The sequence below is a fragment of the Balaenoptera borealis genome (genome assembly GCF_965194805.1).
Source record: "Balaenoptera borealis genome assembly, chromosome: 11".
Taxonomy (NCBI): Eukaryota; Metazoa; Chordata; class Mammalia; order Artiodactyla; family Balaenopteridae; genus Balaenoptera; species Balaenoptera borealis.
Window position 1 is genome coordinate 65,215,731 of NC_138868.1, and position 19,345 is coordinate 65,235,075.

Consider the following 19,345-nt stretch of genomic DNA (forward strand, 5'->3'; position numbering starts at 1 on the left):
ATGAATCCGTGGGTTCTCTGCCTAAGGAAAAGGACAGGGTGATTCTGGGAATTTCAGGTGGGACCAAGGTCCATTCTGAAAACTTTTTGGACTAAACCTTTGCAGGTCCAACATTTTCAAAACATTTAGCGAGATGTTCCCAGTCCTACACCCCAGCTGCATGGTGAAGGAAAACTGAGCAGAGGACAACGCCCTTCTCCGAGTGTGGTTTATTTCTGTTCACAGAAACTCTGAAGACAGGAGGCCAAGGCTGACCTCTTTAGTCAAGAGTCTGCTCAACTTTAAAATTATGATTGCATGTGAAAGCTAAAACGGGAAAGAGAAAAAATCAGTTCTCAGGACAGAAATGCTAAAAAACCCTTAGGCCACATTCCAGTCAAGGTCCCAGCCCTGCGTATGGAGCTCCTATCGGGGTGGGTGGACGGGAGAGCAGCTAAGACCAGTTCAGATCAGTTGAGTGTCCAGGGTCCTGGGGTTTATTCTGGAGGTGTCCAGCTTACAGATAAAGAAACTTACAAGAGTGATTATGCTACATAATCCTTAAACAACAGAAGCTCATGGCCAGGTCTCATTATTGAGTTGCCTGCCAAAACATTTACCCATTCTCAGTGAACTATTTGCAGCAAAAAAAAAATCAGAGGAATAGAGCGTGTTAGTTTCCTAGGGCTACCGAAACAAACTGGGTGGCTTAAGACACAGGAATTTATTCTCACACAATTCTGGAGGATAGAAGTCCAAACCCAGGTTTTGGCAAGGTTGGCTCCTATTGGAGGCTCTGAGGAAGAATCTTCCATGCCGCTCCTGGCTTCAGGTGGTGGCTGGCAATCCTTGGTATTTCTTGCCCTGTAGCTGTATCACTCTAATCTCCGCCTCTGCCTTCCCATGGCATTCTCCTGTGTCTGTGTTCAAATTCCCCTCTTGTTATAAGGACACCAGTTATTGCATTAGCCCCACACTCATCTAGTAGGAGCTCATCTTGATTATGTCCGCAAAGACCCTACTTCCAAATAAATTCACATTCACAGGTAAAGGGGGTTAGGACTTCAGCGTGTCTTTGGGGCAGACACGATTCAACCCACAACTGAATGCAGAACGAAAACAAAACCCTGGGCTAGGCATGAGAGAACAAGGCTAGCCCACAGGCTAGTCACCCACAGAGGTACTCCCGGCAAAAGTTTCAGTTATCTCGAAAGCAAAGTAGTGCCTGCACTGCTTACCTGAGAGGTGCCATAAGCAAAAAATGAAATCGTGTAAATAAAAATATTTTCTATACGGAAAGTGTTTCTACAAGTGCAATGGATTATGAATTCATTCCAGCTTGTGTTGAATTTTCCTTAATGTCATAACTACATAATGAGTAGGTAATGAAATGAGAAACACAGCCTGTCTTACAGGGAAGAGAATTTCAATTACATGCCTCCCTTCAGGTATGGTTTGATAAAAAATACAATAGCGATCTACAGCGAAGGAGAAGAGCATTGCAGATTCTTGCTCCCTGGGCTTTTTACTCACACCAAAACAGGGTGGTATTCAGGTGAGACCAAGGGGTGGAAAGCAATTGAAAGGCAAACCAAGAGGGCTGATGTTCTCCTCTGGGACATCAGCAGCCGTCTCCAATGGCAGTGACTGCCCTACCCCTTGTCTGTGTGGTCCCTAATATTACTTGCTCCCATGACAGGGTCCTGCTAATGGCCTTGAATTTGCTTTGTCTGATGACTTTTCTGGATATGGAGACACAGACCACCCAACTTATAAATTTAGCTAAAGAAGTCATTTTCCTGGCTGACTGATACAACGTATTCCCATGTCTATTACACGAAACAGAACAATTTTGTAACCAGAAAAATAAAAAAATCTTTTAATGAAAATCTGAAGTTAAAAGAAAAAGCTCTCTTTCCCCTTTTTAAGAGGCCTGAAGCTCTAGCAGTGATAGGGAAACTTTTTTCAGGCTGCCAGATTAAGTCAAAGGGACTGGGAAGGTGTGTAAAAATGGTTACATGTATTGGAAATGCCAAAAAGGGGTGTCATGGGGTGACAGCTTGAGAACCATAGTCACATCCGAAGCATCATGTGACCACTTGAGTGTTACTGAGGACCACAGTAGTGATAAAGTCTGTTGACTTTGGATCTCGGAGGTTTGCTGACCCAAGAGAAATCCCAGGGGGGGAAAATAGCACCAGCAAAAAAAAAAAAAGACAACGAGGCTCTCAGAAAGAGGCTCTCCCTCTGCCCTGCAAACCCAATTCTCTATTTCTCACTGCTGGGTAAGCATGCTTCCCAGGGGCTTTCAGACATCTGCAGGAATAGGCCAAATCACACACCAGCTACTAAACAAAACTTTATTTTCCTTTGATACAAAAATTAAATAGCAAAGTTTATTTATTTATTTATTTTTGTACAGTGATAAATTAGAAATTTACAGTACAGACATCAATGCAGACATACGTTTGTACATCCTCAAAAGCAGGGTCCATTTCCTCTGACGTTCAGCAATTCGTTCAGGGCATGTAGGAGGGGTCTGCCTGGTACCTCTATGTCGAACATCTGAAAGTCCCTCAGGTAGGCCACGAGGTGGCCGGAGCTTGGGTGGCACGGGAGCCCGAGAACAGCCGCAGAGCACGAGCGTGTCTGCCTCACCAGCAGGCCGAATTTCATCTCTGCATAGATCACACCTGATATTTATTCTGACTTTCCTACAAAGAGCTCAAGGGGCCTTTGTCCTCCTTCCTTCTAAAGTCTCACAACATCCCTGTGAGGTAGGAAAAAATTCAGGACCACCTAGATGCCCCACGGGGAGACACCTGGAAAGCAGCCTCCCCTCCCCAAACCCTCAGCCATACCAGCCCGAGCCCTCAGCAGGATGGGGGAAGGTGCACACCTGGGAGAGCAGATGGACCCAGCCTCCATGGGGCAGGGGCTCCCGCCCCCTCCCCGGAAGCCTTCTGGGATGACAGTGGTCATGTACTGAATATTGTAGGCGATCAGGGAGCTACAAAAGCTTGGAGGACGCGGCTCATAGGACCCCAAGCAGGCCCTCTACAAGTTGCCTGGGTGAATACTGGGAATCTGCTGATGCAAAGAAGAAGGGAAACAAGGCAAATCAGGAATAGGCAACTGGGTGTACCAAGGAGAAGAGGCCTACTGGGGAGATCCGGGGTTCACTTCCCTCCAGGTAACACCCAGTGGGCCGTCACTGCACATGTGCATGGCAAGAGGCAGCAGCAGACAGCTCAAACCAGGCCGCAGCCAAACAAAATCCATTATTTAAGGCTCTGGTATCTGATCCTTGGTAGGAGCAAAATGCTCTCCTAGGAGTTTCCAAGATCTACAGCCTAGGCCCAGAAGAAAAATGAGAACCCAGGTCCTTTGCCAGATATAATACAAACCCAGACGGGGACTCTGAACCCAAGTATAATAAAGGAACAAAAAGAACCATCAGAGTCCAATGACTCGACATCTTGGGCTGGAATAGCAACTCTCTCCAAACTCCTCCATCACAGAATGAAATGCAGGATGTATAACAGATCGATTCTGGGGGCTCCTTCCAGAGCCTGGGCTCCACAGCCCTGTCCCCTAACTGCGGTTGTGGCCACCTTGCTAGAAGCCGAGGCTTGCACCATCCTGGTGAAATCTTAAGTTGAGTCTGCCTTCCAGGGCTGAGGCTGTCGAGTTTCTCTTTACACCCTCAGGCCTCAGCTTGGTTCCTAACACTGAATTCCGTGACCAGGGGGCTGAGGGGGGCCAGAGAGGACGGAGCTGGGGGTGCTGGTAACATCACAATTCAGAACCTAGATACAGAAGTTTCCCAGGTTCCAGGTTTGGAGGATGCAGGGGAGGGAGGGCCAGGGGAAAGCAAAGTCAGAGAGCATCTCAGGGAAATAAAAAGTGTCACCGCTTCTCCTGTTCCAGGTCCCTGAGTAAGCTGCCAGATCAGAAGCAGTCTCAGAGATCAGGAAACGGGTCTCCATAGAGGAAAAAGGATATGAATCAACCAAGTAGCTCCATCAGGCGGTCCTGGCCAGTTCCACTATTGCCATGTTCCTCTGCCCTGAGGTGTGGCCTTTATGAAGGAGGAGAAAGGAGTTTGCCAGAGAGGAGGCTGGACAGAGGTGCCCTTGGTCCCTGTTGAGGCCAAGGGATTTTGTAGGAAGCTATAATTATACCTACTTATCCTAGATTTCCGAGAAAGAAAAAGAACGCTAACCTTTTCCCTAGCAAGATGCTGTCCTCAAATTCACCTGTACGAGTCACCAGAACACCCCAAGCCCTAAACTGCCTGCTCCCGAAGCCATAGTAGCTGTGGGAGTTCATGTCCTTGTAACCAATGTTTGTGATCTTCCTAGGAGATTTCCACGGAGACTGTCATGAAACAGAGCTGATGCTTTCTGGCAAAACCCCTGTGAATCGATTTGCAGGGAATCCTGGGAAGGGATAAGTGATGTGTTAAAGGGAGAAAGACCCAGGAAGAGGTTTATGGGATGGTGACAGTGGAACAGATGGCAATTCAGTAGCCCCTGCCCCTTCCTGAAACCAATGGCCAAGTTCAGCAGACCCAGGGGCATCCCAGTGCAGGTCGGTTAGAAGAACAGAGCTGACCCTCCCTGACATCCCCTAAGGTGCCTAACACAGGGCTTTACACACAGTTAGCACTCAATTAATGTGCTGATAATTAACTTGTTTAAAACCAATACCAACTTAACAGGTGATGGATTCGTTTCAAGGTAACTGATATCTAACTCTTCGGCCACAAAGCTCTTTTCTTAAAACCGTAAACACTCTCCATCGTCTGGAATGTGAAAGGAACGGCCTATAAGCCTGTGACATTGCCAAGGCTACTCATCTATTCTGCACCGATGACGACTTCTGATCAAATATATATTTCTCCTGTGAAGGCAAGAGATTTATGGAAGAGACACGTTACAACCCAGAAAGCTCCAAAACTTGGGGGTCCAGGTTCACCCAAGTACTCTTCTTGTTACTTATTTGTTACTATTCATAAATGTCTTGAGCACCCTCTCCATGCCGGGCCCTCTGCTAGGTGCTGCGTCGGTCACACGATCACTGAAACATTACAAAGAGAACTGCATTACAATCCCCTGCCTGGTCCTTCTTTCCTTTCCTGGGCCAGAGTCTCCGCACAACTCCCAAGACACTGGAGCGGAGCGTGAGTAAGGGCAGGCTCTGCCCCTGGGTGCATGCTCCAGGGCCCCGGCCAGCTATGGGAACCATCTGCAAGCAGCACGGGGCGTTCACATTTTACATTTCATAGGCGATGCAGTCTCAGATGGAGTTCAACTGGTCCTTCTGGGGATCATTTCTCATGCTCCTGGAGCCCTGACCCAGAGTCCAGCCAAGGTACTCAGGCTCAGCACACACAGCAGGGGCCACCGGTGCCCACTTAGCATCTGTGTCCAAAGCCCCAAGACTCTGCCTTCCAAAACATGCAACAGACCTTACGTGCATCTTCATCTCAGACAGCTCAAGAACCACACCACAACAGAGAAAGAAGAAAGGAAAATGTCAAACCAGGGGGCATAAAGCTCAAACAAAAAAAAAAGACATGCTTATTTCCAGAATCTGAACTCCTATTTGGAATTTTGAGTCCCTGGAAATACTTTTCCACAAAGAAATGTGATAAAAGAGCTTTCCTACCTGTTTTAAAGGGGGGAGGAGCATGAATAAATAAATAAATGAGTCATCGCAAGGTAGTTGCTGAAGCAAAGACAGGTATGAACTTCAAGGACAGCAACCTGTGACATCGTCATTAATTTGTCCCAGAGATCTGGTGATTAGAAGGCCTCAGGCGGGTTAGGAGAAAGGCCAGTTACAATTTTAAAAGAATTGCAGCTTTTGAGAGTCTGCTAGGGGGTACCCCCTTGCGAGGAACATAAAGCATAAATTTTAAAAGCTCTGGATACCTCTGCAAAAGGCAATTAAGACCTGTGCTGTTAGAGTTTGCAGTTCATTTCATATGGTCTACACTTTATTCCCTACGAACCAATCAAGCTCCTGGCTGGCATTCTGGAGATTCATTAAGCACCATATAAATACTCCAGGCCACACTGCCTCCAAGGAAATCTTATATGGAGCCCTTGCCAATTACTAGGAAATAATTATGCACCAAGTAGTTGGATTAGCTGTCCTTAGCTCCTTTTACAAAATTGAAAAAGTCTCCATTGTGGTAAGTAGACCAGACTCTGATAACATTCTTATGCTAAAGGGAAAAAAAGGCACTATCATTCTGAGAATGCAAGCTGACCATAGCTTTAAAGTCAGCTGAGTAACTATTATGTCATGGTCCAAGAATGTGCTTTTAATTGTAATTGACACACACAAATTACATAGCTAATCTGTGTGAATGCAAAGTTGCCAAGAAACTTAACATTTTAGCTCTTCCAGACTGGCGTCTGCATAGATGCAATCACACAAAGTAAAATATATTAAGTCCCCGTTGCTCAATGCAGTCGGTCTCTGGGGTGGGTAAGGTAAGTCGAGTTGGTAAATATCATTTTCCTCTGAATTAAGTGATTGTCAAGAAAGTGAATCACCCTTCCTTTCCCCCTCATTAGGCATGCTGCAGTGCAAAAATTCCTATAAAAATACCTGTTTTTGAGTCATTAACGTAAAATGGAGAAAACAGCAGCAGCCTAGGACAGAGCTGTTGAAATTTAAGAGGAAGAGAGAGAAGAAAAATCCACTGGATACCTTATGTGTGTTTGTACAGTACTTTTGTTTGATTCAAACAATTCTGTTTTATGACAAAGGCACTGAAAGATTCTGACACCACCTCTTGGGAGAGCAATCCACAAAGTTCTAAACAGCAGACAGTACACCACAGAAAATGTTTATGTTAGACCAGCCAAACTATAAAACTCTTGTAACACTTCTCTGAACCCAGCGTTTCCAGTGTTTATAGATCGCTTTGCTATCTGAAAGACCCAGTTAGTATTTAAAATTTTTAAAGGGTTAAAAAAGTTAATCTTTCTCCCTGCAAGTTGCCTACTCACAGCTCAAATCCCACCCTGCAGGGAAAAGCAGCATCGCCCTGGACCTCCTGGAATCTAGGCAGGACCTCCACGCTCCAAGCTGCGACCTGCTAAAGTGATCAATGTTTTGATTTTTCACAGCTTTGAAAGCCTCTAACCGGCTTTTCCATTTTGGATCATTCCAAAGTCCGCAGCAAAATCATTAGTTTTTATGATGCTGGGGGAAGATGGGGGAGAGTGGTGGAGGGTTATGGGGGTCACTTAAGTGTTGCTAGCTTGTTCAAACTGAGATTCACTGCATGAAGCTTTTAGTAGCATTTGCACTGCAATGCTGGCATGCCCCCTTCAAAATCTGGAAAGCGTGGAGGCTGGCTAGCCTTATACCACAGTTTCATTGCCTCTCCCAGGCTTCACCCAACCATTCCCTCTTTTTTCTCTCTTTACCTTCCCAGAATTCACCAATCTGTTGGAACACTTCTGCCACGTGTGAAGAGTTTTGGCAGACCAAATCCACATGCCTGAAGTGATGCCTACCAGCAAAGACATAAAAATTTTCAACATCTCAACCGCCATATTGGAGTCATCTGCGGAATACCGGAAGAGCGCCCAGTTGGAGATTTCATAGAAATAACAGGCAATCACACAGGTTGCAGGCACCGTGTACAGGACTGAGAAGACCCCAATCTTGACCATCAGCCTTTCCAACTTGTCTGTCTTTGTCCCATCCTTTTGAAGATTCGACCGAATTTTGAACAAGGCCACCAAGCCTGCAGCAATGAACAAGGTTCCAATCACCAAGTAAGTGAAGAGGGGAGCCACCACAAAGCCCGTGAGGGCATCAAGGTTTTGGTTCCCCACGTAGCACAGGCCAGTCAATTCATCTGCATCCACCAGTCTCATAATCAAGATGACAATGGTTTTCACTGCAGGGATAGCCCAGGCTGCAATGTGGAAATAAGAGCTGTGCATTTCAATGGCTTCATGACCCCATTTGAGTCCCGCTGCCAAAAACCAAGTGAGTGTCAGAATAACCCACCAGATGGAACTGGCCATTCCAAAAAAGTACATCAGCAAGAAAATGATTGCACATCCTGTGTTCTTAAGTCCTTCTTGGATGAGAACAGGTTCTGCTGCCTCTTCAAAATCGCAGGATATCCTTTCCCGGCCTACAGTCAGCCTGACAATATAAGCAATGCTATAAATATTATAGCACATACTGAGAAATATGATGGGGCGCTCCGGGTAGGAAAACCTGGCAGAATCGATCAGGAAGGTCAGCACAGTGAAGGCGGTGGAGATGAAGCACAGGCTGGCCCACACGGCCATCCAGATATCGGTGAACTCCTTGGCCGAGCGGCTGTATAAGCCAGCATCATAGCCGCACTTGAGAACGCAGTTCAGGCTCCTCTTCACCCAGATGTACTGATCAGAGTTGGTTCCCACGGAATGGCACTCTTCCCCAGGCTGGATGGGGGTTTTGTGAGGTAAGGGCACCTCCTCATCACCTGGTCCTTCCATGCACATGTGGTTGTGGTCATTCTGTGGTGGGAATTTGCTGCAGTTCAGGCTCTCCGGCCAGGCAAATCCAAATTCCTTCAGGACAGGCTCGCAACGTCTCTTGACCGAAAGACACATCCCGCCGCAGGGGCCGATGGGGATATTGACCTTCTCTGTGCACATGGGCACATACACGGAACAAAGGAAGAACTGGAAAAGTCATGAAACGAGCAAAGAAAACAATGACTTGGAAGTTTGACCAAAGGCTTGCACAAAACTGACTTGAATGCTTCTGGGCAAAGTATGCATCTACTTTTAAATCAGTCTACGGGGTGTCTGTTGACTCTGACCTCAAACAAATGTGCCTAATAATCCATCACTTGCACACTTTTTTTCTTTTGGGTCTAGTAATCCTTTCCAGGAGAACATAGATAAATAAATATATAAAAGGGACTCGAAGAATTACATAATCCCTTTTTGCACAACACTTAGGGAAATAAACCTTAAAAAGCTGACTTTGAGTCTCCCTCCCCTTTCAGCTACTATTTGAAAGAGCTGGACAGACTAATCAAATGACTCAGTCCTTTGGGTGATGGGGTGATTTATTTTTACCCCCATTTCTTTATCACCGTAAAAATAAATGTAAAAAAAAAAAGTAGATACGGCTTCTCTCATGTTAATATTCTCTCCTTTCTCTATTTTATCCCCTAAAATTATTTTTTTAACCAGTCTCATATTGAAAGAGAAAATGTCCTCACTGAGATACTGTTAAATCCAAGGATGGGATGCAGGTTGAAGCCTCTGGATACCAGGGGTTTGTTTGGCCAGGTTTCCTCAAAGAATAATAATGAAGCACAATAGGAAAATATAAATGTTCAGTCCCTGAAACTGCAATACCAGCAGGGGAGAGTCCAGTTGCTGTCCTCAATTCCTCCAGCATTGATAAACAGTCTGCTTGGCTCCTTACAGATGTTGTCTATGAAGTCTAGAGTTACAAGTAACTATTTTCCAGCATGTAAAGGGATCCAGTCCTGTCCTTCAAAACAGCTTGGCTGCCTCCCCAGGATACATGTAATTAAAAATATATATCCCTGCAAAAGCTGTTTCGCCAACAAAATTGTCACTGATGTCAGGATATGTGCTGTTTCCAAACTGAGAGCTAGAGAATCATTCTCTCAAGTTTTTATAACCTAGTTCTAAAGTCCTGAAACTTCCAAAGGGACATTTTACCAGCAACAGGTCTAATCCCAACCATCTTTCTGAAACCACAATCCAACTTTCCAAATGACCTATGTAAAAACATGCACCTAGTAAGTCAGCTGCCTGCCTGTTTCTTATCTCTCAAAAGTTACAACCAGAACCACAGATTTCTAAGGCTTTTAGCCTGGCTAACTATCCTCTATTTCCCCCAACTTCTCTCTTTTCTAAACTTCTAAAAATCACTCATAGCCTCACCAATCAAAACACAACCAGTGTTAACATTTTTAAAAATTTCCTTTCGGTTCTTTTTTTTTTTTTTTAAATGAACTGGTTGTTGTTATAAGATTATATAATCACCCTGCATATGCAAATTCTTCACTTTTTATGGTAGGATGAACATTATCTATATTATTACATAAGCTTTAACATTTTTAATGACTGCAAAAAAAAAAAAAAAAAACCAAAAAAACTTCCAATACACAAACTACCTTCTGGAGCTTGACCATACTAACGCCTTTTTCCCAAGTGATATCTTCTCCCCTTCCAAGTACTAAACCTGCCCTTAACCCTGAGGCTAAGAAGGAACTCAAGCCATCGCAGCCATTCCTTACTGCATGACCTCTAAAATCATGCAGGACGACGCGAGGGGCCATTCTGCAGAAACGGGGCAGGGGTGTTTCATTTAATAACACACCCAAAAAATATGGGGGGAGAAAGGAGGTCGGTGAGGGAGGAGAAGTTCCCGTCTCCTTATCTCTCCTTCCAAGTCTTAGCTGCAGCTGGCTGCCCTGCCTGGGACTCGCCCACCGAGCAGCGGCGGCCAGAATCCTTGGCAAAGATAACTCTCAGCTCCACTGGGGTTAGGGGCTTGGCCAGACACGGGTGGGCAGGGGAGAAAAACGGAAGGGCGGGGTGTAAGAGTGGGTTCTTTCGCAGGCCAGATGACTTACACAATGTTTTGGCTTCCAGTCCCTGAGAAGGGACAGAAAAGTGGGGGTGGGAATGGAAACCACTTCTCCAGGATAGTTAATACCCTTCAGACTTAGGAAGGGGGCAGGGGGCTTGACTTGGCAAGGGCTCCACGGAGTTAGTTTGGGGCGTCCCGGCCCAAGGGGTCCCGCCCGGGGTAGGGGCGCCCACCTGCAGCTGGCTGGAGCAGCCGTACTGGATGAGCGGCGTGAAAGTTGTCAGCTGCAGCTCGGCGTCCGTCTGCAGCTCGTGCCCCACCAGGTTGGGCATCTTGGTCACGTTGTAGCCCAGGTTCTGGCACATAGAGATGCGGATGGGGTCGCAGCGCCGCTCCTCCTCGTCCCCGAAGCCCCGCGCCGGCCTCAGGAGCAGCAGCAAGAGTAGCAGCAGCCGCAGGCTGAGACCGACGCCCCCGGGGGCCCCCAGGACGCGCGGCCCTGCGCCCCGCCAGGCCATGGCCAGAGCCGGGGGGCAGCGGCGGCGGTGGCGAAGGCTGCTCCAGCAGACACCCCCAGTTTGCACGGGGGAGCCGGCTGCCCGCGCTGCTCCCAGCTCCGGGAAAGGAAGTGTGATAAGGCGCCAAGGGCGACGAGGGGGCAGCGGCCGGGCTCTCCAGCAGCTGCGCGCGACTGTATGGGGTATTAGACGCCCCCGGCCGGGGCCGAAGGACAGACTGCGAGGGTCATGGCCACAGGCGGCGAGCCCCCAACCCGGCGCCGGCCGCGGCCGCTCAGCGTCTCCGCGAAGCCCGCCAGCACGCAGCGCCGCACCGCTCTCACCACCCGAGCCCTCCGAGGCGCTGGAGGTTTGCTGGGCGGTGGCGGGACGGGACGGACAGCGCCCCTCTCCAATGGCCGGGCGCCGTGGCCAGCGAGGGGCGGGGCCGCTCTGCCCTGGGCAGGGTCAGGCTCCCGCCCGCCCGCCCCCCTCCTCCGCCCCTCCCTCCCGTCCCGTAGCGCTCCGCCCCGCTTCCCGGCTCTCACTTTCCTCCCACCCGGTTCTCGGCGCTCGGGGGCCAGGCGGGGATGGAGCCGAGACGCTCCAGCCGGGCCAGCCTGCCCCTTCTGTCCCAGGTGAGAAGCGCTCCCAGAGGAGTCGGCTCCCTTTTCCTTTTTTTCTTCCAGCTGTCACCTCAGCCCGTGGCCACTTCCCCATCAAGCAGAGAAACGTATACAAAGAACACGGGATTTGGATTTACAAAGATTGTGGCTTTAAATCCGGCTGTGTGACCTTGAGCAAATTGCTCAGCCTCTCGGCGTCAGTTTCCTCATCCGTAAAGAGACTTGGGAGGATTAGAGATAACGCGTAAAATGCTTAAGCACCGTGCCTGGTACAGCGTGAGCTCGCAGCTATTTTCACTCCGAACTTGCTTGGGTTGGAGGCCGCCCCCCTCTCCCCGCCCCCAGCCTCGGCCTGACCTGCACCCGGGAGCTGTCTGTCTCCAGCCGCGAATGGGGGAGGCGCCCCGGAGCAGCCGACCAGCCAACGGTCTCGCGCTCCGATTTCCTCACCGTATGAAATGAAATTCCACAGGGGGATTCGAAAGGAAATGAGACCGGGACGCTCCGTGCTTCTCGGCCCGCCGCCCTTCCTGTCTCGGGGACACGGTTTCTAAATAAGGTTGGGAGGGTGAGAGGGCAGGAGGGGAGAAGCCTGACCTGTGCATGGGGGGCTGAGAAGGCGCACAACCGCCGGGGCTCCCCTTCCCCAGCCTCCCGGGCATCCCTCCCCTGCAGCCTGCATCTCTTTCTGACTTATTCTGCTTCTGCGGGAGCCCTGGGGCTCATGCCAGCCGTTTTTCGATCCAACTTTTCCCTCTCACTCCCAGCCCTTCTCCCCACCCGCCCCTCCTTGGACGGAGCTTTGTGCTAGCCCACACTCTCCACTTTCCAGTCGGGCCAGGGAAACCCTCAGCAGGTGGATTCCTAAGCCATTTACTCGTTGCAGGACTGTGGTCAAGCCAGTGTGCCTCTCGGAGCCTCAGACTGGCCATCTGTAAAATAAGGAAGTTCATATCTCCCCCCACACAGTTGTTCTGAGTTAAATGAGATAATGCGTGTAAATCGTTGAGCGCACTGACACATCCTAAGCGCCGAATAACTTGGTTTTTGTTCTTGTTGTGGGACATCTTCTGCAGCCCAGGTCTGAGGATCTGGGTTAAGAGCTTTCTACTCTCTTCCTGAGGTATTTTGGCCCAACACTTATAGCACTGTTTTCCAGGCACTTGATGACAGGGACCAAGTTTTAATGTGTGTTTATAACCTCCCATTTCAGCTAAGTCTGGCATATGGCAGAGGCTGGATGCAAGTTGGAAGGAGCTCTGTACCACTCATGTGGTGCCCATTCATCTCTGCGGAGTAATGCTTGAGACCATTGGCCTACAGAGATGAATAAATGATTAGATGAATGAATCAAATGAATAGATGATTCTCACCCTGTAGGAACTCACAGGAGGAGACAAAGAATAAAAAGACAACTGTAGGGGTCTTCCCTGGTGGCGCAGTGGTTGAGAATCTGCCCGCTAATGCGGGGAACACGGGTTCGAGCCCTGGTCTGGGAAGATCCCACATGCCGCGGAGCAACTAGGCCCGTGAGCCACAACTACTGAGCCTGCGCGTCTGGAGCCTGTGCTCCGCAACAAGAGAGGCCGCGATAGTGAGAGGCCCGCGCACCGCGATGAAGAGTGGCCCCCACTTGCCACAACTAGAGAAAGCCCTCACACAGAAACGAAGACTCAACACAGCCAAAAATAAATTAAAAAAAAAAAATGACAACTGTAACTCGATGTGTAAGTGCACACAGAGAGAATTGTGGGTAAATTGAAGGTAGAGGTAGCTGAGTTTGGAGGGCTGCCCAAAGGGGGATGATCAGCAGAATTCTGAGCTACTGGACAAAGCAGAGCTATGTGCGATTGGCACTTCTCCTACGGCACTTGCGGGGAGGGGAGGGGAGCTTGCTTTGTGCTAAAGATATGTGTACATGGTTTATTAAACAATGGAGTCCGTGAGGTCAAGGAGCAGGAGCTGTCCCTCGCACAGGGCCTGGCACACAGAGGGAACCCACTGGTGTTGGGTGAAGGAATACCATTAAGTCAATAACAAGTAACTCATACAGAACCTTTGCTTTGTGCCAGATACTGTTTTACACACTTTACATGCATTATGTCATTTATTTCACACAACAGCCTGAGAAAACTGATGTTCCGAGAGGTTAAGCAGTTTGCCCAAGAACACAGAGTAAGTGACAGAGAAGGACTCAGATGCATATCTGCCTGGCCCAGAAGTCTGTGTGCATGGCACTGCTCTTACAGAGGAAGCTGCTTGACACTTGGCCTAATCCGTAGTTAAAGACGATACTTTTGTGATCTGGACCTCTTATTCCTAGAGCCCGGGCATCCCTGCCTCAGCCTGCTTGAAGCGACTGTCTCCTTTGAGAGCACTTGAAAAAGCCCCTTGCCCATCAGAAGCTTTTCCTGTCAACAGCTTTTCTTTCCCGGCATGGAACTCATCGCAGGTATTTTCCAAAAAAGAAAGCCAGGGGAATCACATTTCAGTCTGAATGTGGAAAGAAAACAAAGACCACGACTTAGAACTAAGTCTGAATGGCCTGGAGCTCCTCAGCCTCCCTCTCACAGAGTGGTTTACACAGTCGACAATCTGCGCCTGGTGACAGGCATGGCATGTTTGTCTTTGTTGCAGAAAACACTTCCCCAAGGGAGTTCCAGGCAGAAGGCTATCCACCCTGTGACACGCAGAGCGTTTAGGAGAGGAGTAGAAGGTAGGGACTTGGGAATAGACCTTCTGTTAACCTAAAGGGCAGGCCATGGGTCCCTAGTGGCTCTGGCCTGAGTGCCTGGGCAGCTTCTTAGTCCACTCCCTGAGTAATAAGGATGCAGCCACTTTGGAGCGGCAACAAACATGACTTCAGCGGGCTGTTGGGCAGTTGGAGGGCTCTCCATTTGCATCTAATGAGAGGCTGGGTTCTAATTAACTCCTGTGATGTGTTAATTTTTCAACCTGACATTTTCTGCTCTCATAGATTCTTGTAATGGTTCCTAAATTAAAGGCTGCATTTGAAGACTAACGTTTAGGTTAAAATCCACCACCTAGGGGGGTGGGGTGGGGGGCCTGTAAACATCCTTTCCCTCCTAAGGGAAACCTCTCATTTGCAGTTCTTTGCTAACCCAATTAAGTGCTGAAGTAGTCACCCTAGAGCCTGCTTTTTATTTCCTGCGAAACAATCCAACTAATCCATATTCAATAGCTTCCAAGAAAAGTCTTATTCCAACCACTCATGAAGAAACCAGCTTCTTTGAATCTGAACAGAACATTTAAAACTCACAAAGAACTGTCTTGATAGAAAATGCAAGAAAGTGGTTCATTATTATCCTGTTTGGTTTTTGAGGGGAAAATTCACTGCGACTAAAACCTCATAAGGACTGGGAATTTACGGTGGGACAACGGAAACACAGGGAGAGGCCAATGCCCCATCCCATGGGTTTATGGACAGTCTAGGTGCTGCATCTTACCCTGCACCCGAACTAATTATAAAACAAGAACATGTGTACTGAATAAAGCAGAAGGGAACACTAATCTTGCTCAAAGTTGAGGAATCAGAGGCCCCAAGTGGTTAAGTAATGGCAGAGCCAAATCCCCTTCTTATCACAGTTGCACCATTAGCTAGCAGAGAAGAATCAAGTCACCATAGAACTCTTGGGTATCAAGGAATCAAAGCCCTGTTGTTCCTCTTTCCAAGCATAAAATGGTACAGAGGACACTCTTACTTGTTGGTGGTGATGGTTTAATGCACAGATGGGCAACCAATAACCTTTGCAGGAGACAAAAAGTAATGCAAACATTTTATACCTACACAACCTCGTTTCATTTCAGTATTTATCAGTCAAGCCATTAGCAAATGTTTAATGATGTTTAGTCCAAATAACCATTGTGGACATGTCACTGAGCTGAGTACTGAGTGGTATGCAGATATAAAAGGAGGTCCCTGCCTTCAAGGACCTTATAGTCATATTGGAGGAGATTAAGACATGAGACCAAGAGTGAAACAAGCTTGTTTATAGTTAAGTGCTTTTTCTTGAGCTCTCTTACTGTATTATACGTTTGGTTTCTTTGTTTCTGTTTTTTAGTTTTGTTTTTTTCAGTCTCCTTCACAATCCTCTGAGGTCAGAGGCTGTGCTGAACAGCAAAGAAAAACACTACCTGACCCAACGAAGGCTCTCAATAGATATTTGTTGAATAAATAAATGAATGGGGGACTCCCCTGGTGGCACAGTGGTTAAGAATCCGCCTCCCAGTGCAGGGGACACGGGTTCGAGCCCTGGTCCGTGAAGATCCCACATGCCACGGAGCAACTAAGCCCATGCATCACAACTACGGAGCCGGCGCTCTAGAGCCCGTAAGCCACAACTACTGAGCCTGTGTGCCGCAACTCTTGAAGCCCGTGCACCTAGAGCCCATGCTCTGCAACAAGAGAAGCCACCGCAATGAGAAGCCTGCGCACTGCAAGGAAGAGTAGCCCCCGCTCGCCGTAACTAGAGAAAGCCCGCGCGCAACAACAAAGACCCAACGCAGCCAACAATAAATAAATAAATAAATAAATAAATAAATAAATTTTAAAAAAATAAAATAAATGAATGGTTCAGGCTATAAGTGCTCTAGTTCTTCAGAAAAAGAGAGCCTTTATTATGTGCTGGGTATAGGCGACAACCAAAATACAACCTAACTGGTCCCAGAATGATGGTCAAGTCTATTCTATAAGCCACTCCTGCAAAACAGCTTTCAGCTTTCCTCTGAACTTGGTTGTTTTGCCAATCATTTATCTTCCTTTTCTATTTTATTGTGCCAATTCCTAAGTCTTTTAAGGTAGAAAAGTGTCTTGACCAAATTGTTGTTTGATTCAGAAGCCTGTTTCTCTACTTCATAAATCAGCTGAAGACATTTTCTTATCACTGTTCATTGGCTAGTTGACCACTCATTTCATTATTGTCAGCTAAAGCCATTAGGAATCATACATGCTACAACACAGGCTGTCAGCAGGGATCTCAAGCCAAGGAATTATAAGTCAGGGGATCACCTGTAAATGATACATTTGTAGAAAAATTAGAATGTGAGCTTAGCTATGAGGCATATGTAAATTTCCAAGAGCCCTTGGGAAGCATAGAATAGAAGGCACCTGTAATAATATTCTCACAGGCATCACTCTCATCGTTTGATACAGGTGAGATATGAACAGGAATAAAAGTGGTGTTAAATAATTACCAAAGGGTGAACTAGCCACCTGCTATGGATAAGCAAGAACTAGACTAGACAGCGTTCCAGGTGGTGGTTTTAAAACAGCCTCAATTTCTTCGACATTCTTCCCATTAAAGGGCAAAGTATATGTTCCCTTTCCTTGAATCTGGAAGGGGCTGTGACTCCTTCAACCAATAGAGTATGGAGTAAGTGACACTAGGTGACTTCCAAAGCTACGTCATAAAAGGCCTTGCAGTTTCTACCTTATTTACTGGGAAATTCATTTTAGAGCTGTGAGCAGCCTTGTAATGTCCAACTACCTTGATACCACCATGCAGGAGAGGCCACATATAGACTTTCCAGTTGATGGTCCCAGATAATCCTGTCCTTCAGCCATCCCAGGCCAAGTGCCAGAAATGTGAATGAAGAAGCCATCTTGGAAATGGATTCTCTGGCCCCAGTTGTTCTCACCCTCAGCTGTTTGAGTCATCCCGGCCCAGACATTGTGGAGCATAGAAGAACCATCCTTGCTGTGCTTTTCCAAATTCCTGACACACTAAATCCATGGTTGTTGTTTTATGCCTATCTTAGTCCATTTGAGCTGCTGTAACAAAATACCACAGACTGGGTGTCTTATAAGCAGATACTTATTTCTCCCGGCTCTGGATACTGAGTCTAAGATCAAGGCACCAGTGGATTCAGTGGTAAGGGTCCACCTCCTGGTTCATAGATGGATGCCTTTTCGCTGTGTCCTCACATAGCAAAAGGGACAAGGGAGCTCTCTGGGGTCTCTTTTATAAGGACATTAAACCCATTCGTGCCTGCCCTCATGACCCAGTCACCTCCCAAAATCCCCATTTCCAATACGAACACATTGGGGATTGGGATTTCAACATATGAATTTTGAGAGGACACAAACATTCAGTCTTTTGCAATGCCTATAGGTTTAGGTTGGTTTGTTATTCAGCAACATATAACCGCAACAGAAGTAAGTAACAAAATAATCAAAAGAGAGTGTGACTCTGCTAGAGAAAGAATGACTACCCAAAGATGAATAAAGGGGCTTTAGATGGGGTTATGTTTTCAGTTGCATGGGGGACAGTTGGGTCATGTTAAGTAGAAGCATGATTTTGCTATTTTTATTTAGAAGTTAAAGGGCTTCCCTGGTGGAGCAGTGGTTAAGAATCCACCTGCCAATGAAGGGGACATGGGTTTGAGCCCTGGTCAGGGAACTAGATCCCACGTGCCTCGGAGCAACTAAGCCTGTGCACCACAGCTACTGAGCCTGCGCTCTAGAGCCCGCAAGCCACAACTACTGAAGCCGGTGCACCTAGAGCCCATGCTCTGCAACAAGAGAAGCCACTGCAATGAGAAAACCGCGCATCGCAACAAAGAGTAGCCCCCGCTCACCGCAACTAGATGAAGCCTGCACGCAGCAACGAAGACCCAACACAACCAAAAATAAATAAATAAATAAATTTTTTTAAGAAGAAGAGGTTGGGCTTCCCTGGTGGCGCAGTGGTTGAGAATCCGCCTGCCAATGCAGGGGACACGGGTTCGAGCCCTGGTCTGGGAAGATCCCACATGCCGCGGAGCGACTGAGCCCGTGAGCCACAACTACTGAGCCTGCGCATCTGGAGCCTGTGCTCCGCAACGGGAGAGGCCACGATGGTGAGAGCCCCGCGCACCGTGATGAAGAGTGGCCCCCGCTCGCCGCAACTGGAGAAAGCCCTCTCACAGAAATGAAGACCCAACACAGCCAAAAATAAAAAAATATAAATAAATTAATTAATTAAAAAAAAAAAAAGTTAACTATGGGGACTTCCCTGGTAGCGCAGTGGATAAGACTCTGTGCTGCCAATGCAGGGGCCCCGGGTTCGATCCCTGGTCAGGGAACTAGATCCCACATGCATGCCACAACTAAGAGTTCGCACGCTGCCACTAAGGAGCCCACGTGTGGCAACTAAGACCAGGTGCAACCAAATAAATAAATAAATAAGAAGTTAAGTATGGTTAAAAGAAGGGTGTGTGACTGCCAAGTTGACAGAGAGTGACTCTGGTAGCTTTGTACTGTGTCCATTTAGCTACAGTAGAACTACATTTTCCAGAATTCCCTTTCTTGCATGGTTCTAGATTGGGATTGGCCACAAGAGAAATTAGCCCGAGACTGGGGAGGTGGAAGTGAAGCAGCGCTTTATGCTCTGAAAGTCAGTGTTGGGTGCCAGGTACGGTGGCAGTTTATGGATGTTGTCCCTAACTGCTGGCTCACTTGCTGGCAGGATCTGGACCTGCGCTATGTCCTTCAGCTTCTCTGAGTCCTGGGCCAGGTGCTTGAGTAATTCTGTGGCCAAGGGCTCGAGCTTTTGCAGGTCACCTGCATCCTCAAGATTAGAGGTGGTTAGAGACAGACACAGGATCCAGTTTGTCCCTGTGGTTCCAGTGTGC

General features: G+C 47.7%; 2 protein-coding genes across 4 annotated transcripts; one reads left to right on the top strand and one right to left on the bottom strand.

The window, feature by feature from the left end:
- Positions 1-2,325: 2,325 nt before the first annotated feature.
- On the bottom strand, positions 2,326-11,108 carry FZD4 (frizzled class receptor 4; the record flags this gene model as incomplete). Of its 2 annotated transcripts, XM_082340470.1 has the most annotated exons (3): positions 2,326-6,658; positions 7,431-8,693; positions 10,824-11,108. In XM_082340470.1, the coding sequence occupies 3 exons, from the start codon at positions 11,106-11,108 to the stop codon at positions 6,566-6,568; spliced, it is 1,641 nt and encodes a 546-aa protein (XP_082196596.1). In that variant the 3' UTR covers positions 2,326-6,565. The 2 variants fall into 2 exon arrangements, with proteins under 2 accessions (XP_082196596.1, XP_082196597.1); XM_082340471.1 differs by having other exon boundaries at positions 2,326-8,693.
- A 228-nt stretch (positions 11,109-11,336) lies between these two features.
- Positions 11,337-18,676, top strand: LOC309605122 (uncharacterized protein; the record flags this gene model as incomplete). Of its 2 annotated transcripts, XM_082340512.1 has the most annotated exons (5): positions 11,337-11,725; positions 13,837-13,888; positions 14,037-14,165; positions 14,351-14,429; positions 15,796-18,676. In XM_082340512.1, the coding sequence occupies 5 exons, from the start codon at positions 11,337-11,339 to the stop codon at positions 15,828-15,830; spliced, it is 684 nt and encodes a 227-aa protein (XP_082196638.1). In that variant the 3' UTR covers positions 15,831-18,676. The 2 variants fall into 2 exon arrangements, with proteins under 2 accessions (XP_082196638.1, XP_082196637.1); XM_082340511.1 differs by lacking the exon at positions 14,351-14,429.
- Positions 18,677-19,345: the final 669 nt, after the last annotated feature.